This window comes from Arvicola amphibius, chromosome 1 (genome assembly GCF_903992535.2).
Source record: "Arvicola amphibius chromosome 1, mArvAmp1.2, whole genome shotgun sequence".
NCBI lineage: Eukaryota > Metazoa > Chordata > Mammalia > Rodentia > Cricetidae > Arvicola > Arvicola amphibius.
The window spans coordinates 149,882,444-149,908,201 of record NC_052047.1 but is presented as its reverse complement, the minus strand read 5'-3'; the positions used below and the strand labels follow the sequence as shown (position 1 = coordinate 149,908,201).

Below are 25,758 nucleotides of genomic sequence, written 5' to 3'. Positions count from 1 at the left end.
AAGTTGTTAGCTGCATGCCCACTTTGGCTGGAGACTGGGCAGACGGCTGTGGCTACCTCTACCCCTGAGATGTTGAGAAGGGCTGAGTACAAAGATGTGGGCTGGACGGCTCTATTGACAGTCCAGTGTGGGCGGCTTTTCTGGTTTTGCATGCCCTCTTCTGCCAGAGTCAGCAAAGAAACACAAAACCTCTACTGAGCACAGAGCTGCCCCACCAGGAAGCTGGGACAGGCATGTCATCTCTCTGCTGGGCCACACTGGATCAGCCACAGCTTATATAAGCTGTTCTGCCGCTGTTCTGCCTCTGTGGCTCTGCTTGCCAGGAACATGAGTGGGTGGGGCTGGAGGATGAAAACGAGGCACCTGCTAGGGCAAAGGATCCAGGGCCGTGTATTTGATTGGTAGAGGGTTCGTCTAGATAGAGGTATGAAGATTAGAAGGTTATCCTCAACTACATATGGAGTTCCAGGCCAGCCTGGACTATATGAGACCCTGTCTTTTTTTTTTTTTTTTTTTTTTTTTTGGTTTTTCGAGACAGGGTTTCCCTGTAGTTTCTAGAGCCTGTCCTGGAACTAGCTCTTGTAGACCAGGCTGGCCTCGAACTCAGAGATCCGCCTGCCTCTGCCTCCCGATTAAAGGCGTGCGCCACCACCGCCCGGCCTGAGACCCTGTCTTGAGAAGAGGAAAAGAAAGAGAAAGTAAGAAGGAAGGAAATAAGGAAGCAAGGAAGGAGGGACCATCTGGGTGGTGGTGGCTCACGCTTTTAATCCCAGCACTCGGGAGGCAGAGGCAGGAGGATCTTAGTGAGTTTGAGGCCATCTCGGTCTACAGAGTGAGTTCCAGGGCAGCAAGGACTGTTATGCAGAGAAACCCTGTCTCAAAAAACAAAACAAAACAAAAAAACTGTGAGGGACCAGGAAATGAAGACTGCCATATAGAAATAGAACTGAGACTTTTTCTTAAGATTTATTTATTTATTATGTATACAGTGTTCTGCCTACATGCATGCATGCCAGAAGAGGGCACCAGATCTCATTATAGATGGTTGTGAGCCATCATGTGGTTGATGAAGTGGGTGCTGGTGAATTGAACTCAGGACCTCTGGATGAGCAAGCAGTGCTCTTAACCTCTGAGCCATCTCTCCAGTCCCAGAGATACTTTTGATAATCAGGACAACGTCCCGAGCTTGCAGTTTGCCAGTTACCTACTCATGGGGAGCCCGCAGGCCTGGTCTGTATTAGCCTCCTCTCCAGCAGGGGACTGCTTTGGGAGGAAGGTTTTGGAGGGAGGAGGGGGTGGATGATGTCCTGGACTCAGCCCTTTGGCCTTCTCTAGAGTAACTTTAATTTGTTGTGGTGATTGGCCAGTGAGTGAGCATCTGAGGGCATCCCCAGTGAGTGGGCATCTGAGGGCATCCCCAGTGAGTGGGCATCTGAGGGCATCCCGAGACCCCAAGCAAAGGCTGTACCATGACGCTGCTACTTGGTTGCCCTATTTGGATTTGTTTGGTTTTATTTTGTTGTGTTGTATTTGGATTATTTTTTTACTTAAAAAAAATAAATTCGGCAATCTTTGGATGTCAGTGTGGCGATTTCTCAGAAAATTAGGAAACAACCTTCCTCAAGACCCAGTAATACCACTTTTGGGTATATATCCAAAGGATGCTCAATCATACCACAAGGACATGTGCTCAACTATGTTCATAGTAGCTTTGTTTGTCATAGTCAGAACCTGGAAACAACCTAAATGTCCCTCGACTGAAAAATGGATAGGAAAACATGGTACATTTATACAATGGAGTACTACACAGCAGAAAAAATAACAACATCTTAAATTTTGCAGGAAAATGGATGGAGCTAGAAAACATTATTTTGAGTGAGGTAACCCAGACACAGAAAGACAATTATCACATGTACTCACTCATAGGTGGTTTTTAAACATAAAGCAAAGAAAACCAGCCTACAAACTACAATCCCAGAGAATTTAGACAATAATAAGGACACTAAGAGAGACTTACATAGATATAATCTACATGGGAAGTAGAAAAAGACAAGGTCTCCTGAGTAAATTGGGAGTATGGGGACCTTGGGGGAGGGGAGAGACAGGGAGGGGATCAGAGAAAAATCAATTAAAAGAAAAAAGAAAAAAAAAGAAATTCAAGAGCCAGGTACACACCCTTTAATCCCAGCACATGGGAGACAGAGGCAGGTGGATCTCTGAGTTCCAGGCCAGCCTGGTCTGTAAGAATTTCAGGACAGCTAGGGCTACACAGAGAAACTGTCTCAAACAACAAACAAGTGTGTGGTACCAGGGCCATCTTTCTTAAGTGGGTTTAAATGCAGGGCTTTATGCGTGTAAGGTAAGTGAGCTTACTTACTCTGACTTGGCCATCGCCCTAGTGCCCAGCCCATGGTAATAGAGGGAGAAGACTGGAGAAAGGGCCTGGAGGAGGGGCCCCCTGCAGATGTGGGGACATAGACCTCCTGCAAGGTGTAATTGGATCCCTCTGAGCTGCAGGGTTGAGGTCCTGTGTGGTCCTAACCCCTGGCCTGATCCTCCACCTCCCAGTCCCCTCCCCTGCCTTTTTACATAAAGCCTGGGCACACAGGACCTTGGGTAGAGCCCTTGCCATGGCCTTCACAGACCTGCTGGATGCTCTGGGGGGCGTAGGTCGCTTCCAGTTTGTCTATACAGCTTTGCTGCTGCTTCCCTGCGGGCTGCTGGCCTGCCACACCTTCCTGCAGAACTTCACAGCGGCTGCACCCCCTCACCACTGCCAGCATCTTGCCAACGACACAGAAGCTACCACCAATGACTCAGAGGCCTGGCTGAGGGCCACCATACCCCTGAACCAGCCTGGGGTCCCTGAGCCATGCCGGCGCTACACAGAGCCTCAGTGGGCCCTCCTGAAGTCCAACACCTCCTCCCACGGACTGGCCACAGAGGACTGCAAGGATGGTTGGGTCTATGACCGAAGCATCTTCCCATCTACCATCGTGATGGAGGTCAGAGGTGGGTGGGTGGCTTGGGGGCAGGGAGGCTGCTGCCTAAGGACACAGATTAGCATTATTCTCTCCCTAATAGTGGGACCTGGTATGTGAATCCCGTACCCTCCGTGACCTGGCTCAGTCCATCTACATGTCTGGGGTGCTGGTAGGAGCTGCCTTGTTTGGTGGCCTTGCAGACAGGTGAGTGTTTGGGAGAGGTCCTAGTCACCTAGGAAAGCCCTCATGTTCATCTACGTTCCTTTTCTTTCTCGTCTTCCTTTCTTCCCTTTTCTTTTTGTGTATATGTGTGTCTATGTAAACGTAATAAGTTTGTGTATGTATCTGTGAGCATTTCTTCCTTCCTTCTTCCCTTTCTTTCTTTCTTTCTTTCTTTTTTTTGGTTTTTCAAGACAGGGTGTCTCTGTGTAGCCTGGGAACTCACTCTGTAGACCAGGCTGGCCTTGAACTCACAGACATCCTCCTGCCTCTGCCTACCAAGTGCAGGGATTAAAGGCATGCACCACCACCGCCCAGTGAGATTTTTATTTTAATTTTTTGAATTTCTGATCTTTCTGCCTTCTCTTCCCAATGTTGGGATTACAGGGATAGGCCTCGGGGTCTTTTCAAAATCTCTACCTTTCCCCAACCTGGACTAAATCTCTCAGTCTCTGGTTTTCTTCCACATGTCCCTCTATTCGTGACCAGCCTTGGTCCCAGCACTGGGACATCTCATCTTCCCCTTGATTGCTTTGGTGTCTCCACCAAGGCAGAGGGGTCAGGCACAGGTTTTGCTCCCTTGGGGTCATCTGGCCAGTTTGGGATTCCCTAACCCCTCACTCTTTGGCTCAGGTTGGGTCGCAAGGCCCCGCTGGTCTGGTCGTACCTGCAGCTGGCAGTTTCGGGGGCTGCCACAGCTTATGTTGGCTCCTTCAGTGCCTACTGTGTCTTCCGGTTCTTAATGGGCATGACCTTCTCTGGAATCATCCTCAACTCTCTCTCCCTAGGTGAGTCCAGTTCAGGTGGGACCCAGAGGGGCTAGGGTCAGGAGAAGGGGGAATTGCAGCCATCATAGGACATCTTTGTTAATTTTGGGGGTGGGGGTAATTCTCATCCAGAAACCTCAACTCAAAACCTCCACCCAGGGGTCTGGATTTGGAAGACCTGGGTTGGCAGATTGTGTCCATGGTAGTAGTGGCAATGGACCCTGGTGGCCTATCTTGGTTCTGAGTTTCAGTTTACTAATCCATGAACTGCAAGGGTCAGGTTGATTTCATCTGAGTGTTACTCAACAATAGCCACTAATTGTCTACAATGTTCCAGGCTTAGGAGGGGTCACATAGGTGACTGGGACACAGGGCCGTGAGATAGGATGATCTCTAAGGGAGCCAGGTATGGTGGCTCACACGTGTAATCCCAGCACTTGGGAAATGGAAGCGGGAGGATCAGGAGTTCAAGGTCATCCTCAGTTACACAGCAAGTTTGAGTCCGTAAATAAGTAGGGGTGGAGGTGGGGGGCTCATACAATCAAATGATACTATTCTGAAAACCCAAACTCCAACTTTAGGGCAGGGTGCCATGGTGCATGAATATAAACCCAGCTCTCAGGAGGTAGAGGCAGGAGAATCACATATTTGAGGCTAGCATGGTCTACAAAGTGAGTTCCAGGCTAATCAAAAAGTACAGAAGGTGAGACCCTGTCCATAATAAAGAAATAGTCAGGCAGTGGTGACATATGCCTTTGATCCCAGCACTCAGGAGGCAGAGACAAGCAGATCTCTGAGTTCAAAGATAGCTTGGTCTACAGAGAGTCCCAGGATAGTCAAGGCTACACAGAGAAACCCTGTCTCAAAAAAACAGAAAATGAAGGAAGGAAGGGAGGGAGGGAGGGAGGAAGGAAGGAAGGAAGGAAGGAAGGAAGGAAGGAAGGAAGGAAGGAAGGAAAGAGATGGTCCCAAGGACTACAGAGAGCCCTGAGACTGTATGGCTTTAGGGAAGGTGGGCTCGCTAGTCTGCAAAGGCTGGTCATTTTTTTTTTTTTTTTTTTTTTGGTTTTTCGAGACAGGGTTTCCCTGTAGTTTCTAGAGCCTGTCCTGGAGCTAGCTCTTGTAGACCAGGCTGGCCTCGAACTCAGAGATCCGCCTGCCTCTGCCTCCCGAGTGCTGGGATTAAAGGCGTGCGCCACCACCGCCCGGCTGGCTGGTCATTTCTTACTTAGCTCCATGGTAGAAATTTTATCTCCTGGGTGCTAAACAAATAGGAGTGATCTTCAGTGATAAGTGATAAACTGGAGCCTGTAGGTTGTCCTGGTGGAAAGAATCATGGGAGCCCACCCTGGACACAGGGCTGCCACCAGTGTGTGTCTCCTGAACCACTTGGTTTGCTTCTGAAGGCGTCATCAGGCTCAGAAAGGGCCACCACCTTAGCTATCCATAGACAGATGGGCCTTTGATTTCAGGGAGGGAGGGAGGTCTTGGGCTTAGAGAATCAGGTGTGCAGATCAGTATCCCTTTTCTGCTTCTTTCTGAACCAGCATTTGGGTATTGGAAGATGCTAAGCATACATTGGGACCTCAGTAATCCTGTCCCACCCACCTCCTTCTAGAAGGGCAGTGTAGCCGGGCAGTGGTGGCGCACGCCTTTAATCCCAGCACTCGGGAGGCAGAGGCAGACGGATCTCTGTGAGTTCGAGGCCAGCCTGGTCTACAAGAGTTAGTTCCAGGACAGGCTCCAAAGCCACAGAGAAACTCTGTCTCGAAAAACCAAAAAAAAAAAATAAAATAAAATAAATTAAAAAAATTAAAAAAAAAATAGAAGGGCAGTGTACAGTCATGGCTTAGAGCAGGTACCTGGGGTCCTTCAGTCCATCTCATACTAGGATGGCCTCTATACCACACAAATGTTTGCATACTCATGTGCACGTGCACTTGAACACACACACACACACACACACACACACACATGAGAAGGGGACATGCCAACAGAGGCCCCACACTCCGTCTCAGGACACCCAACCTTACAATGAAGACGTTGTGGAGTCTAATTTCCTGTAATAACCCGCCACAGGCCACTCTTAGAGTACTGTCTAGGTAAATCTTGGTGTAGGGTTTAAGTTGCTACAGTCTTGAGGAAGGGACAGGTGAACTGAACAGCTGTGTGGTGGATGAGTCACATAAGTTGGCTGTCTTTCTCCCACAGTTGTAGAGTGGATGCCAACCAGGGGCCGGACAGTGGCAGGCATCTTGCTGGGCTTTTCCTTCACCTTGGGCCAGCTTATCCTGGCTGGCGTGGCCTACCTGATCCGTCCCTGGCGGTGGCTACAGTTTGCTGTTTCTGCTCCTTTCCTGGTCTTTTTCCTCTATTCTTGGTATGTACAGCAGAGGAGGGGATGGGTGGGTATGTGCATCCGTGTGGTTGAGCCCCAACATGGCTTTTTTTGTTTGTTTTGGTTTTTTTTGTTTTTTTGTTTTTTCGAGACAGTTTTTCTGTGTAGCTTTGGAACCTGTCCTGGAACTCGCTCTATAGATAAGGCTGGCCTCAAACTCACAAAAATCCGCCTGCCTCTGCCTCCTGAGTACTGGGATTAAAAGTATGAGCCACCACCACCGGGCTCTGACATGGCTTTTTGATAGGACAGAGTATATAGTGTCTGTGATGTACTGGACACAGAGAACAGAGAGTGTCATGAAGGTCACAGGGGTCCTGGTACTCATGAATAGCTTTAGGGAATCTTTGGAAAACCTCTTTCCTTGGCATAGAGCTCTAGAACACAGAAAATGATCTTGCCTGTATCAGTTCCACTATATTTTATGACAACCCTATGGCATTTGGTAAGAAGAAAACTGAGGTACAGCTCAGAGAGGGACCATGGTTTTTTTCAAAGTCACACAGTAACCGATATTCAATACCAAGTATATCTTAGTTTTGATAGACTCTTCAGTGATTCTCTGTATGATAAACTCCTTTTTTTTTTTTTTTTTTTTTTTTTTTTTTTGAGACAGGGCTTCTCTGCAGCTTTTTTAAGAGCCTGTCCTGGACCTAGCTCTTGTAGACCAGGCTGGCCTCAAACTCACAGAGATCCGCCTGCCTCTGCCTCCCGAGTGCTGGGATTAAAGGCGTGCGCCACCACCGCCCGGCTAAACTCCTTTTTTTAAATAAAAGGAAAATAGGTGGGCAAGATAGCTTAGCAGGTAAAGGTACTTGCCTTCAAGTTTAACAACCAGAATTCAATTTCTGGGACCCACCTACATAGTGGAATTTAAAAAAAATTAAGGAGAGAGTATTGTGTTAGGTGTAGTGGTTGCACACCTAGTTCTCAACACTTTGGAAGCAGAGCCTGAAGGACCAGCCTGGGCTATCTAGGGAGAACCTGTCTCCAAAACAAAACAACAAAGGGATATTGGTGGCACACCCTGGGTGTGAAGCAGGGGACCATGCCACCTGCCTTTAGGGTCTGGTAGAAGACAATGAAGGTATGTTGGGACTGCAGGTGGGAATGATCCTTCTGTGTTCCAGGTGGCTTCCAGAGTCATCCCGATGGCTCCTCCTTCACGGCAAGTCCCAACAAGCTGTGCAGAACCTTCAGAAGGTGGCCATGATAAATGGCAGGAAGGAGGAAGGGGAAAGGCTGACTACAGAGGTAAGCAGCTGTGTGGGTGGAAGGCTGGGGTAGGTTTTCGTGGTAGTAGCTTCTGGTTACACTGGGACTTGTCAGTTGCCCCGGACTTACCTGCCTGCCGTCCCAGCGCAGAGGCTGGTGATGCTCAGGGCAGGCGGAGTATGAAGTGTTGAGTATGGGGGCTGGGGAGTGCCTTAGTGGATAAAGTATTTGCTGTACAAGCATGAGAACCCCAGCTGAATCCCTAGCATGCTCAGGGAAAAGAAGTCAGGTGTGGTGGTATACCCAGAGCTGAAGGGGAGAGGGGGGGAGCAGGGACTTGCGTGCCAGCTGGCCTAGGTTCAGTGACAAGACCTTAAACTTAAAAAATTTTTAAGGGGGGCTGGAGAGATGGCTCAGTGGTTAAGAGCATTGCCTGTTCTTCCAAAGGTCCTGAGTTCAATTCCCGGCAACCACATGGTGGCTCACAACCATCTGTAATGAGGTCTGGTACCCTCTTCTGGCCTTCAGGCATATACACAGACAGAATATTGTATACATAATAATAAATAAATATTTTTAAAAAGAAAAAAAAAAGAAATACACACATAGCCGGTTATGGTGGCACTCACCTTTAGTCCCAGCACTTGGGAGGTAGACGCAGGCAGATCCCTGAGTTCAAAGCCACCCTGATCTACAAAGTGAGTTCCAGGACAGCCAGGGATACACAGTGAAACTCTGCCTCAGGGGAAAAAGGGAAAGAAAGAAATGTACTGTGCACACAAAGCACACACCAGAGTGATTGTCAACATTTGTCCTCACACGCCTCCCACATGTGAGTGCACAAACACATGAACACACTCCTACACCACACACATGAGGAGGGGGAGGAAGAAGAAAAATAAAATCCAGTTGGGGTCAGTGAGACAGCCCAGTGAATTAAGTATTCGCTGGTGACCTGAGCTGAACCCTCAGAACCCACACGAAGGAAGGAGAGACCTGGCTCTCACAGCTGTCCTCTGACCTCCACACATGCTGTAGCACCTGTGTGCTCATGCAGAATAAATAAATGGAACAAAAAGACTGCAAAAAGAGCTGGGCGGTGGTGGCGCACGCCTTTAATCCCAGCATTCAGGAGGCAGAGGCAGGCGGATCTCTGTGAGTTCGAGTCCAGCCAGGTCTGCAAGAGCTAGCTCCAGGACAGGCTCTAAAGCTGCAGAGAAACCCTGTCTCAAAAAAACAACAACAACAACAAAAAAAAAGACTTCAAAAAAAGAGAAAGAAATAGACACTGAGGTTTGGATAGACCCTGTAATTTGCCTCTGAGTGCACGGTATAGTTGTCCTGGAGACGGAAGCTAGGCCTTGCACGTGCTAATGGTGCTTAAACAGCTAATTCCAGTCAGCTGCTTTTAACCACTACCTGATACTATCGTGAAGTTACAGGAATTGAGTGTATCTCTAATGCCTCAGAACCTCAGGATTGTTGGGGTACATGTTGCAGCCCCCATCTCAAAACTGCAAACAGTCTCTAAGGGCCATCAGTTCCTCAGCGGAGATGAGGATAAGCCAGGTATCATCCCAAGAAACACAACTGAAGTTCTCTTTTCTACTGATAAGGTGTCCCAGCAGGAAAATTGGGGTGCCATAGCCCTCAATGCCCCACCCTGATCAGACATTCCTCATTCAGGTGGTGAGCTCCTACATCCAGAGTGAGTTCTCAAGTGTCCGTACTTCCAACTCCGTTTTGGACCTCTTCCGAACCCCGGCCATCAGGAAGGTCACATGCTGCCTCATGGTTATCTGGTAGGTTATGGGCTCATACCCAAGACTATCCTAAGATGGGAGCACACTTTCTGCTCTCATTGGCAAACAATCCTGGTACAATGAGCAGGTGAGTGTGTGAATTTAATCTTAAGTCACACCCTTTCAGCACCAGGTCCTCAGGGCTGGGGTGGCTCAGTGACAAAGAACACTTGCTCTACAAGTGCGAGGACCTGAGTTCAGATCCCCAGTACCCATGTGAAAAGCTGAGCATGGCCGGTGTGCCTGTAACATTGAATATAAGCAGATCCTGAGAACTTGCTGAGCGGTCAGCCTCACTGAGCTGAGCTAAAGTGAGCTTCAGGTTCCGGTCTAAGGGAATAAGGCATCAGAAGATAGAGGAAAACACCCAGTGACCTCTGGCCTTTATATGTGTACACATAGGTTAGCACATTGGCACACACACACACACACACACACACACACACACACACACAGGTCATCCCCAGGGGCTCAAGAGATGGCCCAGCAGTTTAGAGTACTTGCTGCTCTTGCAGAGGACCCTGGTTCAATTGCCAACACCTACATGGTGGCTCAAAACCATCTGTAAATGCAATTCCAGAGGATCTGCCCCTGTGGAATCTCCATGTGAGTTATTTGGGAACTAGCGGGTGGGAAAGGAAAGTCCGCCAACATCTGCCAACCAGACAGATGTGGAGCACATGTGTACATGCCGGCAGAACATTCATACATGAAAATATTGTTTTAAATTAAGGTTACACCTGGGTGCTGATGGCACATGCCTTTGATCCCAATACTCAGGAGGCAGAGGCAGATGGATCTCTCTCTCCCTCTCTCTGTGAGTTCAAGGTCAGCCTGGTCTACATAGTGAGCTCCAGGACAGCCAGGGTTACACAGAGAAACCCTGTCTCTGAGGAAAAAAAAAAAAAGGTTACACCTAGCACCTAGTACTCTGTGGCAGCACTGACTGGCAGCACAGATGAGACATTATATTGGTCTAGGGTGTCACATTTGAGCAGGATCTTACCTGCACACGTGTACACATAAACTCACACATACATGCACAACTAAAAGTAAGCAAAACTTTAAAAATTAATAAAATAGCAAATAAAAATAAACAATTTAACATATAAATTTATAATTAATATTTTTTATAATTTAACAAATAAATTTTTGAAAGGGGATCTCAGAATGTAGCCCAGTCCTGAGTACTTGCCCAGCATGTATAAGCTGCTAGGGTCAATCCCCAAATGAAACCAAACAACAAAGCAGGCAGTCTCATTTATTATTACACAAACTGGTAGGGGCAAGCTGAAAAAAATGAGTATCTTTGCCCCTCTCCTCCACATTCCCTGGACGTTAAATATTTTTTTTTTTTTTGGGTTTTTCGAGACAGGGTTTCTCTGTAGCTTTGGAGCCTGTCCTGGAACTAGCTCTTGTAGACCAGGCTGGCCTCGAACTCACAGAGATCCACCTGCCTCTGCCTCCCGAGTGCTGGGATTAAAGGCGTGCGCCACCGCCGCCCGGCTATTTTTTTTTAAATATTTATTTATTTATTATGTATACAATATTCTGTCTGTGTGTATGTCTGCAGGCCAGAAAAGGGCACCAGACCTCATTACAGATGGTTGTGAGCCACCATGTGGTTGCCGGGAATTGAACTCAGGACCTTTGGAAGAGCAGGCAATGCTCTTAACCTCTGAGCCATCTCTCCAGCCCAACATTAAATATTTGAAGCTGACATTTATGAGGCAGGGAGATAGACAATGATTTAGCTCCGATTGCAGTTTGGTCCTTGTGAGTCTCAAAGTTGAGATATGCCAAGAACTTTCAGTGTTTTTGACCCCTGATCCCTGACATTCTGTTACCTGATTTGGGATGTGTCGCTTGGGCTCTGGGAATACAGAGGTGTCTCCCACTCTGGAGGTGGAGAGAACTTGATGATCTGACTCTGGGCCGCGAGGGAGACTTGGTGACCCCAAGACCTCACTGAGGTGTGTTGTGACATCCCCCACATCCCCAGCTGAGCCTGCCCCTCTGGTGTTCAGACATTTCCTCACCTTCCTCTTCCTGCCAGAAAGACACAAACTACCAACTCCAAACTCAGAGGTTGAAAACCCTCTTTTGGATCCTTCTAGAGAGAATTAGCAACGGCCCATTCTTGTTAAGAGGCAGCAATCCACAGCTCAGGCAGAGGTGGGGCCTCAGGTCTTGCTGCAAGATTCTCCAACCATCCTAAACCCCTTGAAGCCTCCCAGCTAGGGCAATTTCAGTTTATACAGAAAATCTTGGCCATTTCAGGGCTCCCCTGAAGCCCTGGAGCCCCACCAGGCTGCATCTGGGTCCAATTACACCATTTCTGGAGTGTGGAGAGAGGCCCCCTAGGCTCAGCTGGGGCGGGGGCAGGACTCCTAGGGTCCCAGGAGGACTGGGAGGATGAAAAGGGAGCTGAGAACTGGTCAGCTTGCATAAATGTCGCCAATCCCTGTTATTTCTTGTCCTGGCTAATTTACAAATTACAAAAGCAATGCATACTCAATGTGCAAAGAAAAGAAAAGAAAAGAAAAGAAAAGAAAAGAAAAGAAAAGAAAAGAAAAGAAAGAAGGAAGGAAGGAAGGAAGGAAAGAAAGAAAGAAAGAAAGAAAGAAAGAAAGAAAGAAAGAAAGAAAGAAAGAAAGACAGACAAGACCCTGAGGAGTTAATGGCTTGAATTTTGATCTCAGCACCATTATTTATACTGTTTGATCCTGACCATGTTAACCTCTGGGTTCCTCAGTTTCCCCATCAGTCATGTGGCTTTATAATGCCCATCTCATGGTGCTGCTGGAAAGATTAGAAGAGTAAATGACTTAGAAGGGATACCTGGGAGAAACGTGAATGTTCTCTGCTGGTTTTGGTGGTGCATGCCTTTGAACCCAGTACTGCAATCAGACGTAAGCGGATCTCTGAGATTTCAAGGCTAGCCTGGTCTACACAAAGAGTACCAGGCAACTCAGGGCTACACAGTAAAACCCCATCTTAAAATAAATAGTGACTATCCCCTCATTCTTGCCCTTTCCTGGAGATTGACCCCGCGGACACCATGTATACATGTATGCATATACACTTATGTTTCTACAAAAATAGATTAACACTCTGTTCTGCTACTTGTTTTTACTTTAAATAACATTTAAAAAATCATATCTGAAATACCTTTTATTGTTAAGCAAAGCCATGGAAAATGTGGTAGATTTGTAGTAAATATTTTATAAGCCAGAGAATAATGCTTGAACAAAGGAAGGGATGTGAGAGCTTTGTCAGGTACAGGGATGTCAGACAGAAAGGAAAACATCTATCTAGTCCGTTCCTGCTGTGCTGGGATCCAGCTTGACGTGACTGCAGCCATCCTGACTGTGGCCCCGTTTGTGGCCACTCCTACAGTTCCCCAGCACGCATCTAAACTTAGTGGGGTGAAACAAACTTGATTGGGTAATCAGTCGCGCATTTAATGGCAAGCACTGAGCCAAGGACCGCTCCTTACCTGACAGTTGATATGAGAATGTTTTTTGAGACTGTCCGAGTACATCCCAACTGGCCCTGATCCATTTTGGCATAGATTAGAAAAAAAGAAAAAACTAAACTCTTCCTCTTGCCCCTGGGCACCAAGACATGCTTCCATCACAGGTCCAGAATAACCTGAAGCCTGCCAGTCCTGGACTAGTCTGTCTCTTGGCACTTTTTATTCTTGGTAGCCAATTCTCAAACACCAGGTATTTCCAGAACATTGCCAATACCTGTCCCACCTGGATGGCGCTCCAAGTCTCTGTGGGAAGACCATTTCGAGAGCAAAGCCACCTCTTATCGTCCCTGCTAGCTGTACCAACAACATGCCCTCAGGAACATGAAAATGAACCTGGTGGCTTTTTCCTGGTTCTTTGGCTTTCTCAAAGGCCACTATGACCAGGCTTCCCACACCTATGAAGCATCCACCCTGCAGGCTGAAGTGCCGGCCAGAGGCCGCTGGGTCCCCACACGGCTCTCACAAGGCTGAGTTGAAGGAGTCTATCTAGCTCAGTGCTTTGGCAGAGTCTTTGCGGAAGAATTCATTTGGCAGGGTTGTGCTCTCTGCAGCTGTAGGCTGGATGTCTCTGCTGACCATCTCAATTCCAAGAGACCACCTACATTCCTGGCCGGGTGACAGTCTCCATTTTAGTGGAGACTCTCACATCAGATTACTCTCTGCCTGGGTGAAGAGGCACACCCGTAGCCTCAGTAGGGGGGAAGTGGAAACAGAAGAATCAGGGGTTCAAGGTTAGCCTCTGAAAAATAACAAGTTCAAGTCCAGCTTGGGCTATATGAGACCCGATCGCATAAAACTGAAAGAAAAATGTGTCTTAGGCTCTGGATCTCTAGCTCTCTGCCGTTGACTTATAGGCCCAGGCTTAAAGGACTCGTGTGATTGGATCAGCTTCCCTCACCCACCCTGTCTTCACGTCCCTTCATCACACAGGCAAAATCCTTTCAAAACAACAACTAACATTGGTGTTTGGATGACTAGGAGAGGGTTTGCGTTAACCTTGGCCAGGAATAAGGTGGACCACGTTAGACTTACGCCCTTCCAGTCACCATTTTTGTCGTTTTGGTTGGCTGTTTAAGACGGGGGTCTCTCTCTGTAGCCCAGGTAGGCATTGAGCTCTGGATTTTGCTGTCTTGGCCTCTCCGGTGCTGGTATTACAGGTGCATGCCACTCTTACCTTGCTTTGAAAGCACATACCAAAATGTGCATGGCTTAGCTTGATAGATTTTCATGTTTGATCCGGAAACAGAACACAACTAGGTACTTGGCTCTTGCCTATAATCCCAGAACTTGGGAGGTTGAGGGAGGGAGACTGCTGTGATATTTAAGCCAGCCTGGGCTACATGGTGAGTTCCAGGCCAGCTTGAGCTATGTTGCAAGACCCTGTCAGAGAGAGAAAGGGGAGGGGAGAGAGCTCCATCAAATTAGGAGATCCTGTCTCAGAAAATAAGGTGGCAATACTAAATGATAGCTCTGCAGGTCAAAGCACTCACGCAACAACCTGACATCCATCCCAGGAACCCAAAGCAGAAGGAGAGAACCGACTCCCCAAAAGCTATCCTCTGGGCTGGAGAGATGGCTCAGTGGTTAAGAGCACTGCCTGCCTTCCAAAAGTCCTGAGTTCAATTCCTGGCAACCACATGGTGGCTCACAACCATCTGTAATGAGGTCTGGTGCCTTCTTCTGGTCTGCAGACATACATACAGACAGAATATTGTATACATAATAAATAAATAATTTTAAAAAAAGCTATCCTCTGACCTCCACATGTGTACAGATGCACAGACTAGAACAAAAATTAATTAATAAAATGAAGACAACGTGGAGAGTGGTTGAGGAAGATACCACACATATGAATACATATGCACACATATGCCACACAATCACACACACAAATAAACAAAGATAAGCTTTTGAGACAGGGTCTCACTGTGTAGCCCAGGCTGTCCTTGGCCTTCCGAGTGTTGGGACTACCGGCCTGGGCTGGCCTGAACTAGGCTCCTGTGTTATGTAACTTGTGTCTGTCTTCTATCTTTATTCTTTAGCACAGTTTTAGTGCCAGCCCTGAAGTTACACTGACAGTGAAAACCAAACTTAGCCCAGAGCTCAGAGCCTGAGCTCAGAGAAAAGGGTAGGGAGAAAGATATAGTGGGAAAGTGTCCCAAAGTCAGAGGCTTAGGGGACCGGAAGATGCTGCTGGAGGTCAGGGGATTTGAGCTCCCCAAGAGGAGGATCCCCAGGTCACACAGCCTGTATCTCTTGCCTTGAGTCTCAGCGGAGTGGGCCATTCTGCTGCCTTTCCCAGGTTCTCTAACTCCGTGGCTTACTACGGCCTGGCCATGGACCTGCAGAAGTTTGGGCTCAGCATCTACCTGGTACAGGCCCTGTTTGGGATCATCGACATCCCAGCCATGCTGGTCGCCACTACCACCATGATTTATGTGGGACGCCGGGCCACAGTGGCCTCCTTCCTCATCCTAGCCGGGCTCATGGTCATCGCCAACATGTTTGTGCCTGAGGGTGAGTCATCATGTCTGCCCTGTGGTAACCACATAGACACGGATTCCAGGAACAGCGGAAGTCCCTCTGGAGCCTGACCAGCAGCACACCTGTTATTCTAGCCCTTGGAAGGCTGAGGCAGGGAGATCATCAGCTCTGGGCCAGACTGGACTACAAAGTGAGACCCTGTCCCAAAAGGAACGAAAAGGAAACTTAAGCCACCATGCCAAAGAAGAATTGGTATAATTGATGCCAAGCTGGTTTGGGTGTAGGTGATCTCAGGATGCATGCCAGCTAACACCAACCTAAAGCTGGTCCCACAGTTTCTTTGAGCACCTAATGTGAGACATTTGAGTCAGGGTTTGCGATTCATAAAAGCATCAGGATGAACATGCTAATGGCATAACAGAAATGCTACGTGAGCCCCAAACAGTTTGCACTAGTGACATATGCCCACCCAACAACACATCTACATAACCGTGCAAAGCAGGGCTAATATGTCCCTTACTGGCAGGATAGAGAAGCTGGGAGATGGGCGGTCTCTGTGGCTAGGTCACCTACCTGGATCAGAGCTAAGGTCTGAACTGAAGCCTGACTTCAAACCTTGTCTCGTCTCCACAGCAGCCATGGTGACAGACGCAAATAAACAAGAAAGCAGAGGTCAGATGGGGCAAAACAGGATTTTGGAATCCCAGGCAGAGACTTGCCCACCCCTGCCTTCCAAGGACTGGGATTAAAGGCATCAGCTCATGGCTTTTTCTTGTACCCCCGCCTTTGCCCTGAGCTTTACCCATTGGTCCTCTTCTCAATCCCAGGGTCCCCCAACCTTCCATTACACCCTTACTCCAGCCTCCACTCCCCACAGCTCCACCTTCCTCTTTGCCTCTTTAGATCTACAGACCCTGCGGACAGTGCAGGCAGCACTGGGAAAAGGCTGCCTGGCCAGCTCCTTCATCTGCGTGTACCTGTTCACGGGAGAGCTCTATCCCACGGAGATCAGGTGGGTCTGAGGAATGGTGCCCAGGCAGGGGTCTACTCTCCTCTCTGACACCCACAAGGTCTGACTCTTTGGGGGCCCAGCCCCAGCTGCTGATAGACCTGCACTTCCCACAGGCAGATGGGAATGGGCTTTGCCTCAGTCAGTGCCCGCCTTGGAGGCTTGGCAGCTCCCCTGGTCACCACACTTGGTGAGATCAGCCCCGTCCTTCCGCCTGTGTCCTTTGGTGCAACTTCAGTCTTGGCTGGAATGGCTGTTGCCTGCTTCCTGACTGAGACCCGAAATGTGCCACTGGTGGAAACCATCGTAGCAATGGAAAGAAGGTGAGTGCCCTCCAGCACGGCAGAGAGCGGGGTCAGATGGTTACTCCCCAGACCCCTGCAAGTCAGAGAAATCTTCCACAACTGTGCACAACATCCCACCTCTGCCTCCCTCTACAATGGCTTCCTCCCAACCAGAACAGGTCCAACGATGATGAAGAAGAGAAAGACTAGAGTTAGACCAGGAGACAAAGGAAGGGGGGTTGGAGGGACTCAGGAGGCAACACAGTGGTAGTTTGCTTGCCTGGAACACAGGAAACCCCAGCATCACATAAACCAGGTATGGTAGCACACACCATTAATCCCAGTACACAGGAGGCAGACAGGTGGACCTCTGTGAGTTCAAGCCCAGTCTGGTCTAAATAGTGAATTCCAAGTCAACCACAGATACCTAATGAGACCTGTTTCAGACAGACAAAACAAAAACTGAAAAAAAAAAAGATTTGAACACTGAGATTTTTCTAAAAATGGAACCTGTTGGGAAGAGTCGGCAGAGGAGTGGGCACGTGGGCAAGTCAGGACTGAAACAGAAGTTCCTATTTGCCTTTGAGCAGAGTCAAAGAAGGCCGACCCAAAACAGACACAGAACGTAAGAGCGAAGAAATTTCTCTTCAGCAGCTGGGGGCTTCTCCCCTCAAAGAAACCATTTGAGCTGCCAAAAGCCTGGCACTGAGCTGGCTAGAGCTCAGCCTGTGCTGGCAGGGAGAGTGAGTGTCCAAGTCCCCCTAGAGGACCCTGGTGCAGAACTTCACACAGAGCCAGAGAACATCATGGACTTTCCTGCAGAGCCACACCCAAGCCCAAGCAGACCTCAGAAGCAGCATGCGGGGACTGAAGGAAAGCCTGCTGCCTGCTGCCTGCTGCAATGAGGGCCACTTTTCAGATCCACCAGAGATGCTGGGTCTTTGCACGGTCACAGCGACATCAGCACTCTGTGCTTTCCCTGGCCAATTTTCTCCACTCCCCTGCAATATTCCAGAACCACTTCCCTCCTTTAGAGAGTATGACCAGTCCTTCTGACTTTATGGGAGAAAAGCTCATTTTTCCTGGGAGCATGGTGGAGGGATGGGCGGTGTCTCCACAGGGTGGGTCTTCATGCCTACAGGGGGCCCTGCAGCTGGTGGACTAGCCGATGAGCCAACAGTGAGGCAAGCGTCAGGAATGCATGGACATTCGCCCGTTATTTACAGCCAGAACAATAGCACTTTGCAGAAGTTAGATCTGGTCCAGTTTCCCAGAAGTCATAAAAGGAGCAGGGAATGTCCCTGCCGTTCACGGTCTCTCTCTGACCTCAGGTCTGCATACATCCACACTTCGGCCATATTCCCATAGCCTTGACCTGAAGTTTGCTCTGTAGATCAGGCTGGGCATGGACTCACAGAGATCTGCATGCTTCTGTCTCCAAAATTCTGGGCTTAAAGGTATGTGCCACCTCACCAGGCCATATTTTAAATTTTTTATTATATTTTTAAAGATTCTATATCTCTGAATATATGGTAGCCACCCAGACATGGAGGACATGAATTCAAGAGACTGTCCTGTCCAGAGCAATCTCAAGAAATCTGACCCATGACTGCACAACAAATCCTTCCAGGGGTTAGCAGATTAGACCAACAAACAAGATTCCTTCCAGGTTCTATGGGTCAGGAACTCATAGGATCCTCATGACATCCTCTGGTTCAGGGACTTCTCTGAGCCTGCGGGCTTCTCATTGACCAGAACTGTTTCACAGCAGCTGCTAACTCCAGTTCCAGGGGCTCTGGTGCCCTCTTCTGGCCTCTTCAAACACTGCACTCTGCCTGCCTGTCTCTCTGTCTCTTGTCTCTGTCTCTGTCTGTCTGTCTGTCTGTCTGTCTGTCTGTCTGTCTGTCTGTCTCTCTCTCTCTCTCTCTCTCTCTCTCTCTCTCACACACACACACACACACACACACAATTAAAAATTTTAAATCACTCTGGGCAGTGGTGGCACACTCCTTTAATCCCAGCACTCGGGAGACAGAGGCAGGTGGATCTCTGTGAGTCTGAGGCCAGCCTGGTGGTCTACAAGAGCTACTTCCAGGACAGCTAAGACTGTTACACAGAAAAACCCTGTCTCAAAATATTAAAAAAAATTAAAATCACTCCTGGTCATTTGTGCCAAAGCGCTAAAATGAGTTACTAAGATTTGTTCCTGGTAGGAGGAGGGAAATGGACCCTGTGTTTTCAAGAGAGGGGATTCAAAGATCTTGGAAGGTATCTTTAAACCATGATGACAGAAATTATGTAATCAGTTCTCGACAGATGCTGTGGTGGCACACACACACAGCACTCAGGAGGTGGAGGCAGGAGGATCGGCAGTCCATGACTTGTAGTTGGCCTTTTACTCTTTGGGGGTCCACCACCCAACTCCCAAATAAATACACAGAGATTTATTCTTACTTATGAATGCCCAGCCTTTTTTTTTTTGCTAGCTTTTCTAACTTAAATTATCCCGTCTCTCTTTAATTACTTTTTGTCTCTGGGCTTCTTACCTCTCTTTATTCTATATATCTTTCTCTCCTTACTTTGTGGCTAGCTCCTGGTGTCCTCCTTCTCCTCCTTCTCTCACTCCTCTCTCTTCTCTTCTTCTATTCTCTCTGCCTGGCAGCCCCACCTACCTCTCTCCTGCCTCACTATTGGCCATTCAGCTCTTTATTAGACCAATCAGGCGTTTTAGGCAGGCGAAGTAACACAACTTTACAGAGTTAAACAAATGCAACATAAAAGAATGCAACACATCTTTGCATCATTAAACAAATGTTCCACAGCATAAAGGAATGTAACACATCTTCAACTAATATTCCACAACAGGGGCTCCATAAAGAGTTTGAGGCCAGCCTGGGCTACAGCAGATCCAGTCTCAAAACTAAAAAAGAAACAATGTGGAAACCAGATGTGGTGGTGCATGCTCACAGGCTCCACTGTCTGAGCGCGCCTGTAATCCTAGCACTTGGGAAGCCCGAGCTAGGAGGATTACAGGTTTTAAGCCAGAATGGGCTACATAGTGAGTTCCTGTGTCAAACATAAAAAATAAAGAAATCTGCTGTTTTCCAATTGCTTTTCACCTAGTCAATATGCTAAAAAAAAAACCTTATGCTTAATTTCTTCAACATATTATAGGACACAAGTCATTTTATTTAGTCCAACATATTCAGAATATTATCACTTAAACAGTCACCAGTACAAGTTTTTTGGAGATAGGATCTTTCCATATAAGTCCTGGATGACCTAGAACTTGCCATGTAGAAGAAGCTGGCCTTGAACTCAGAAATCCACGTGCCTCTGCCTCTCAAGCACTGGGATTAAAGAGTGCGCCACCGCCCAGCTTTATTACTGTTCTTTTGTTACACTCAAAGTGGAACATGGGTGTTATTCCATTTTGATGGAGAGGGTGGCACAGGGATTTGTGTAGCTATATCTTTGACTCATTGGTTCGTTTCATTTTTGTGGGCACTCTGAGGTCTGCCAGCAGCCCTTACCCTCAATTTCATACTTACCTGACGAACTAGGATACTGACATGCGTGGGTCAGATGACCTGTCCAGGGTCAGAAAGGACTCAAACCCAATAGAAGTGCAGGGGGTGCAAATCTGTGCCAAGGCGGGGGAGACTCTCCCCTGGCTAGGGGACCCTAAGCCAGTTCCCCTGACCAGTCAGCTTCCCCAGCTGGTGTGTAGCTGCTGATGGTCTGTCAGGAACCAGGTGTCAGGGCAGAACAGGGAGTGTTCCGACAGAAAAATACCAGTCCAAATGTGAACAGGATGCAAGCCCAGTGGGAACGAAGGTGAGGAAGAAGAGGCCTCAGGGCCAGGCGAGATGACCCGGGGAAAATGATGAGAGATGAGACAGGAAAGGAGGAGCTGGAACATTCCAGGAGGGTACAGGGAGGGACAGCTCGACAGCTGTGGAGAGGAAGAATTGGAGAGGAGCCCACTAGGAGGGTTGGGCTGATGGGTCACACATGAATTTGTCAGAGGTTACAGTGGCCTCAACAGGGAGTGAGCTTGTAGGGGCTGGGGACGTGGCTTAGCCGTAGTGTGCTCCCTTGGAGTAAAGATGATAGATGCAAAGCTGAGTGGAGAGCATGCTTGGTGACCTCAGCTGCTGCACCTATCCCTCCTAGTTCCTACCTCAGGGCCACAGAGGGTAGGGCCATAAAGTTATGGCTTCCTTCCTTCCTTCCTTCCTTCCTTCCTTCCTTCCTTCCTTCCTTCCTTCCTTCCTCCTTCCTTCCTTTCTTCCTTCTTTCCTTCCTTCTTCCCTCCATTCCTCCCTCCCTCCCTTCCTTGTACTTTTTCCATGTGGTGGAGGCATAGGCCTTTAATCCCAGCACCCAGGAGGCAGGGGCAGGCAGATTCTGTGACTTCTAGGCTGGCCCAGTCTACAGAGCCAGTTCCAGGATCCAAGGCTTCACAAAGGGACCTATGTCGAAAAACCAAACCAAGTCAAACAAAATAAAAACAACACACTACTTTTATTAGGCATGGTAGTGCACAATTTTAATCTCAGCACTTAGGAGGCAGAGGCAAGTGGATATCTGAGTTCAAGACCAGCCTGGTCTACAGGGTGAGTTCCAGGACAGTCAGAGCTACACAGAGAAACCTTGTTTTGAAACAAAACAAAACACTATTTTGGGGGCTACAGAGATGGCTCAGCATCTTAAGAGACTTGCTGCTCTTGCAAGGACCCAGGTTCAATTCCCAGCATCTACGTGGTGGCTTACAACTGTCCTTAACTCCAGCTCCAGTGGAACAGATGCCCCCTTCTGGCCTCCTCAGCATCAGGCATGAACACAGTACACAGACATACATGAAAGCAAAACACTCATATGCATAAAATAATAAAATAATAAGAGTCAAAAGAAACATAACTTTGTCTTATTTATCCATTCATTTCTGAGACAGGGTCTCCTAAAGCCCAGGCTGATGTTGAACTCCTTATGTAGCTAAGGATATCTTCTGGTCCTCCTGCCTTCATTCCCAAGTACTGGGATTACAAATGTGCCAACATCTTCATTCATCAGATGCTGGGGGTCAAATCCAAGGCTTGCTAAGCAAGCACTCTTCCACTTGAGCTACAACCCTCATCTCTATGAACAACTGCTAGTTGGTCCAAGGTTCATGACCTCTCATTATCAAGAAAGACTTGGTGGCAGTGGTTGCTCATGCCTTTAAACCCAGCACTCAGGAGGCAGAGGCAGGTGGATCTCTGTGAGTTCGAGGCCAGCCTGGACTACATAGTGACTTCCAGGACAGTAGGACTGTTTCACAGAGAAACCCTGTCTCGAAAGAAACAAAAAAGGCTTAAGTCTTAGGTATCAGGTGTGCAGTAGCCCTAACACTAAACCCAGCTGCTGTGCTATCTGCTGCTAGTACTTTGGTTACTGGTGTGAACAATCAGTAAGACTTTGTTTTGTTTTTCTCTTCAATAGTCTTAGACTGTGACCCAGGCTGGCCACAAACTCCTGACAACCCGTCTGCCTCAGCCTCTCAAATGTTGGGATTGCAGATATGAACCACCATGCCCAGTTTAGTGAGACTTTTTTTTAAAAAAGTTTATTCACTTTTGTTTTGAGACAGGGTTTCACTGTGTAGCCCTGGCTGTCTGGTCTCAAACTTGGAGGTCCACTTGCCTCTGCCTCCCGAGTGCTGGGGCTAGAGGTGTGTTAAGGGTGTTTGTGAGCACCTGGGTAAATGTGTGCTTCATGTGCACGTAGGAGCCTGCGGAGGCCAGTCCCCTGGAACTGGAGTGATTGGTGGTTGTGAGCCACCACGTGAGTGCTGGAACCAAACCCAGGTCCTTTATGAGAACAGTAAGCATAACTGCCAAGCCATCTCTGTAGCTCCTATTTGGTGTTTTTCTGTTTGTTGAGACCGAGTCTCTCTATACAGCCTTGGCTGGAACTTGCAGAAATCTTCTATCATGGTCTGCGGCGAGCGAGCCCCGACCAGCAGGGAAAGATCACCACCGACACAGGATTCTTCTCTGATCACACTTTATTGAAGCGCTGCTTGGTTGAGGGAGAGCTGGAAGCAGGGGGCCCCGAGCCGGGCTGGGTGGCGGCTTATATACAGGAGGACGGGGCGTGTCTACTGATTAGGTGACGTGGCAGAAAAGGATTGGTGGAAACCTGTTGCTAGGCAGATGTGGCGCGAAAAGTTCGCGCCACATACTTGTTTACTTTAGCCCTCGGCGCCATCTTGTAATGGCGAAATGTAAGTGCGGCCGCCACAGTTCCCCCTTTTAATTTTATGAAATTTAAAAGACAGTCAAGGCTGAGGTCAGAGGACCTTACCCTGAAAATGTAGACATGTCCCGTTTTTCTCAGGGATGGGAAAAATAAGCGGGACTACCTATATGCATAAGGTCATGATCTCCTGAGTGGATCTACTCAGTGCACTCTTAGGTGCCAAACCTCCTGTCCAGGACAACACATCCCCAGATTCAGGGGAACCTCATCGATCCCTCTTTCCGAGTGCAATGGCTCAATGGCCTTCGGGTGCAAAAGCAGGGATTAGGGTCAGGAGTCCTGTAAGATGCTGATCCAAGCTTGGGGGGAGTTACCGGCCTCCAAGGCTGCGAGGGCACGTGCAATGGCCACCTTTTCCCGTTTCCTTACCCGAATCAGCCTTAGAATCAGAAACAACGCCAATATCACTCCCGAAGTTAATATTAATCCTAGCACGCCAACCCCTGCCCATTCCTTAATATATGAAAAGGTATCTACCAGCCAATCTGTAAATTCCCCCAGCGAAACCTTAGTCACCTGGGTTTGATTCAAAGCCAAAATCTTCAAACTAAAATTTGCTTGCAATTGTTCCAATTCCCTTGTCCAATTGCCATTTAGATATTGAGAAATCGCTCGGGATTCATTAAGGGTAGCAGTATAGGGGGTAACACACAAGTGCTTAGTACGATCCACACAACCAAAGGTAACTATATCAAACATTTCTAACATATTTCTTTCCACCAAATCAACTCTCTTATTTAACAATAAAATACCTGACATTAATTGATGGTTAATCTTTTCTTGTAGATACATAGCGTCCGAGGTTTTTTGAACCACAGAATTGATAATAGTAACTGTCTGAACTTGATTGGCCATAGCTACTCCTGCAGTAACAGCCGCCGCAGCAGACACTGCAATAGCCATCACAATAGTTGCTGTAATGCCAAAATCCCTTTTCCGGCGAACCAGGGTGGCTAATGGGAAGTTCTTAGGATTGGCTTTTACAGGCAAAAACACAAAGGTAGGGATGCGCATAACAATCGCACCTGAATGGTAGAAATTCCAACATTGTGACAGAGAGCAATTATCCTTCTTGCAATCAACTGCAGTATTATTTGAACTCCCTGTAGTATTAAACAAAAGCCAGACAAAGGGAGGATCCAGGCAAACTCTGGTTTGCCGTAGAGTAGTATTATGTTTTTTCTCTACACTAGTTATATTAATTTCTTTAGAAGTGTGATTCATAATCCCTGTATAATTATTTAACATAATTATTCCAGAGCGAACAAATGTAGCAAATGGAGACAACTCAGTTATAGCTCCTCTGGAATTCATAAGTATCCACGGAGTAAAGGGTGATCCAACCTTTATCATAAGTTTTCTTTTAACCTTAAAATGGTTAAGATTCCTAAGAACCCATCCAGAATTATTGTAAAACTTATCATATCGTCCTCTGCAATCCACAAATTCAGGGGGATAGCTCAAATCATTACCAGAGCATCTAGGGACAGACCAAGAAAAAATATTATTACTAGTATGATTACTATTGCCAACCTGTGAATCACTATTATTAACCTTGCTAACCTGTACCCAATTGGGCATTGTAAGGTTGCAACTGATCCCATAAGTGGTAACATTAACAGTATCATTGGAACCGGAATAGGAGCCAGATCCAGATTTAGCTCCAGATCTGACCTGAGGCAGGGCTACGCTAATGGCTTTTCTCAAAAAATTGGGGGTATCTTCTAAAAATGGATCTCTAGCTACAGTAAGATTCATGGCATCTAGCAAGATGCAGTCTGAGATAGAAGTGCTCTGATTTGTGGTAAAACATAAAGTTCCTGCTAGGGGCACTACAGTTTGATTAAATTTTTGTTCCTGTGCATCCACCTTTTTGCAAACTAAGTTCAATTGGCAACTATCAACAAAAAATTGTGGCAATATTGTGGACTCATTGTGAACAGGAATTGGAATGGGCCACGTACGGGCCACAGCCCAGAAATAAGATTCTTCAGATTCAACTGGAACCGGCAGGTTCACCAACAGGATCAGGAGCAGCAACATCTCCTTGCTCTTCGTCAGGCTGTTCCAGTGTTGTCACGATCCTTGTCAGTCTGGTAGGGATCCACACCGGATCTGGCCGATTCGGCGCCGACCGCTTCGTGTGTAGAGTTCTGAATCCTCTTCGGCCCCCCGTGTGTGTCCGCCGAAGTTCCCGGGTTTCGGCACCAGCTGTGGCGAGCGAGCCCCGACCAGCAGGGAAAGATCACCACCGACACAGGATTCTTCTCTGATCACACTTTATTGAAGCGCTGCTTGGTTGAGGGAGAGCTGGAAGCAGGGGGCCCCGAGCCGGGCTGGGTGGCGGCTTATATACAGGAGGACGGGGCGTGTCTACTGATTAGGTGACGTGGCAGAAAAGGATTGGTGGAAACCTGTTGCTAGGCAGATGTGGTGCGAAAAGTTCGCGCCACATACTTGTTTACTTTAGCCCTCGGCGCCATCTTGTAATGGCGAAATGTAAGTGCGGCCGCCACAATGGTCTCAAAGTAATGAGATTACAGGTGTGTGCTACCAGATCCAGCTTCAAACTGCTTGCACTTTCTTTGGTTTTTGGTTTTGGTTTTTCGAGATAGGGTTTTTCTGTGTACCTGTGGAGCCTGTCCTGGAACTCACTATGTATCCCAGACTGGCCTTGAACTCACAAAGATCCACCTGCCTCTGCTTCCTGAGTGCTGGGATTAAAAGCCTCATCACGCTGTTTTCTTAAAAGATT

The 25,758-nt window shown here is 47.8% G+C and overlaps 1 protein-coding gene across 1 annotated transcript; it reads left to right on the top strand.

Annotated features, from left to right (window-relative positions):
• The first annotated feature begins 2,630 nt into the window (after positions 1-2,630).
• LOC119805211 (solute carrier family 22 member 20) lies at positions 2,631-17,387 on the top strand. The gene is made up of 10 exons (XM_038317120.1): positions 2,631-3,005; positions 3,085-3,188; positions 3,837-3,991; positions 6,182-6,350; positions 7,499-7,622; positions 9,270-9,385; positions 15,226-15,440; positions 16,311-16,419; positions 16,533-16,739; positions 17,291-17,387. The coding sequence occupies exons 1-10, from the start codon at positions 2,631-2,633 to the stop codon at positions 17,385-17,387; spliced, it is 1,671 nt and encodes a 556-aa protein (XP_038173048.1).
• Positions 17,388-25,758: the final 8,371 nt, after the last annotated feature.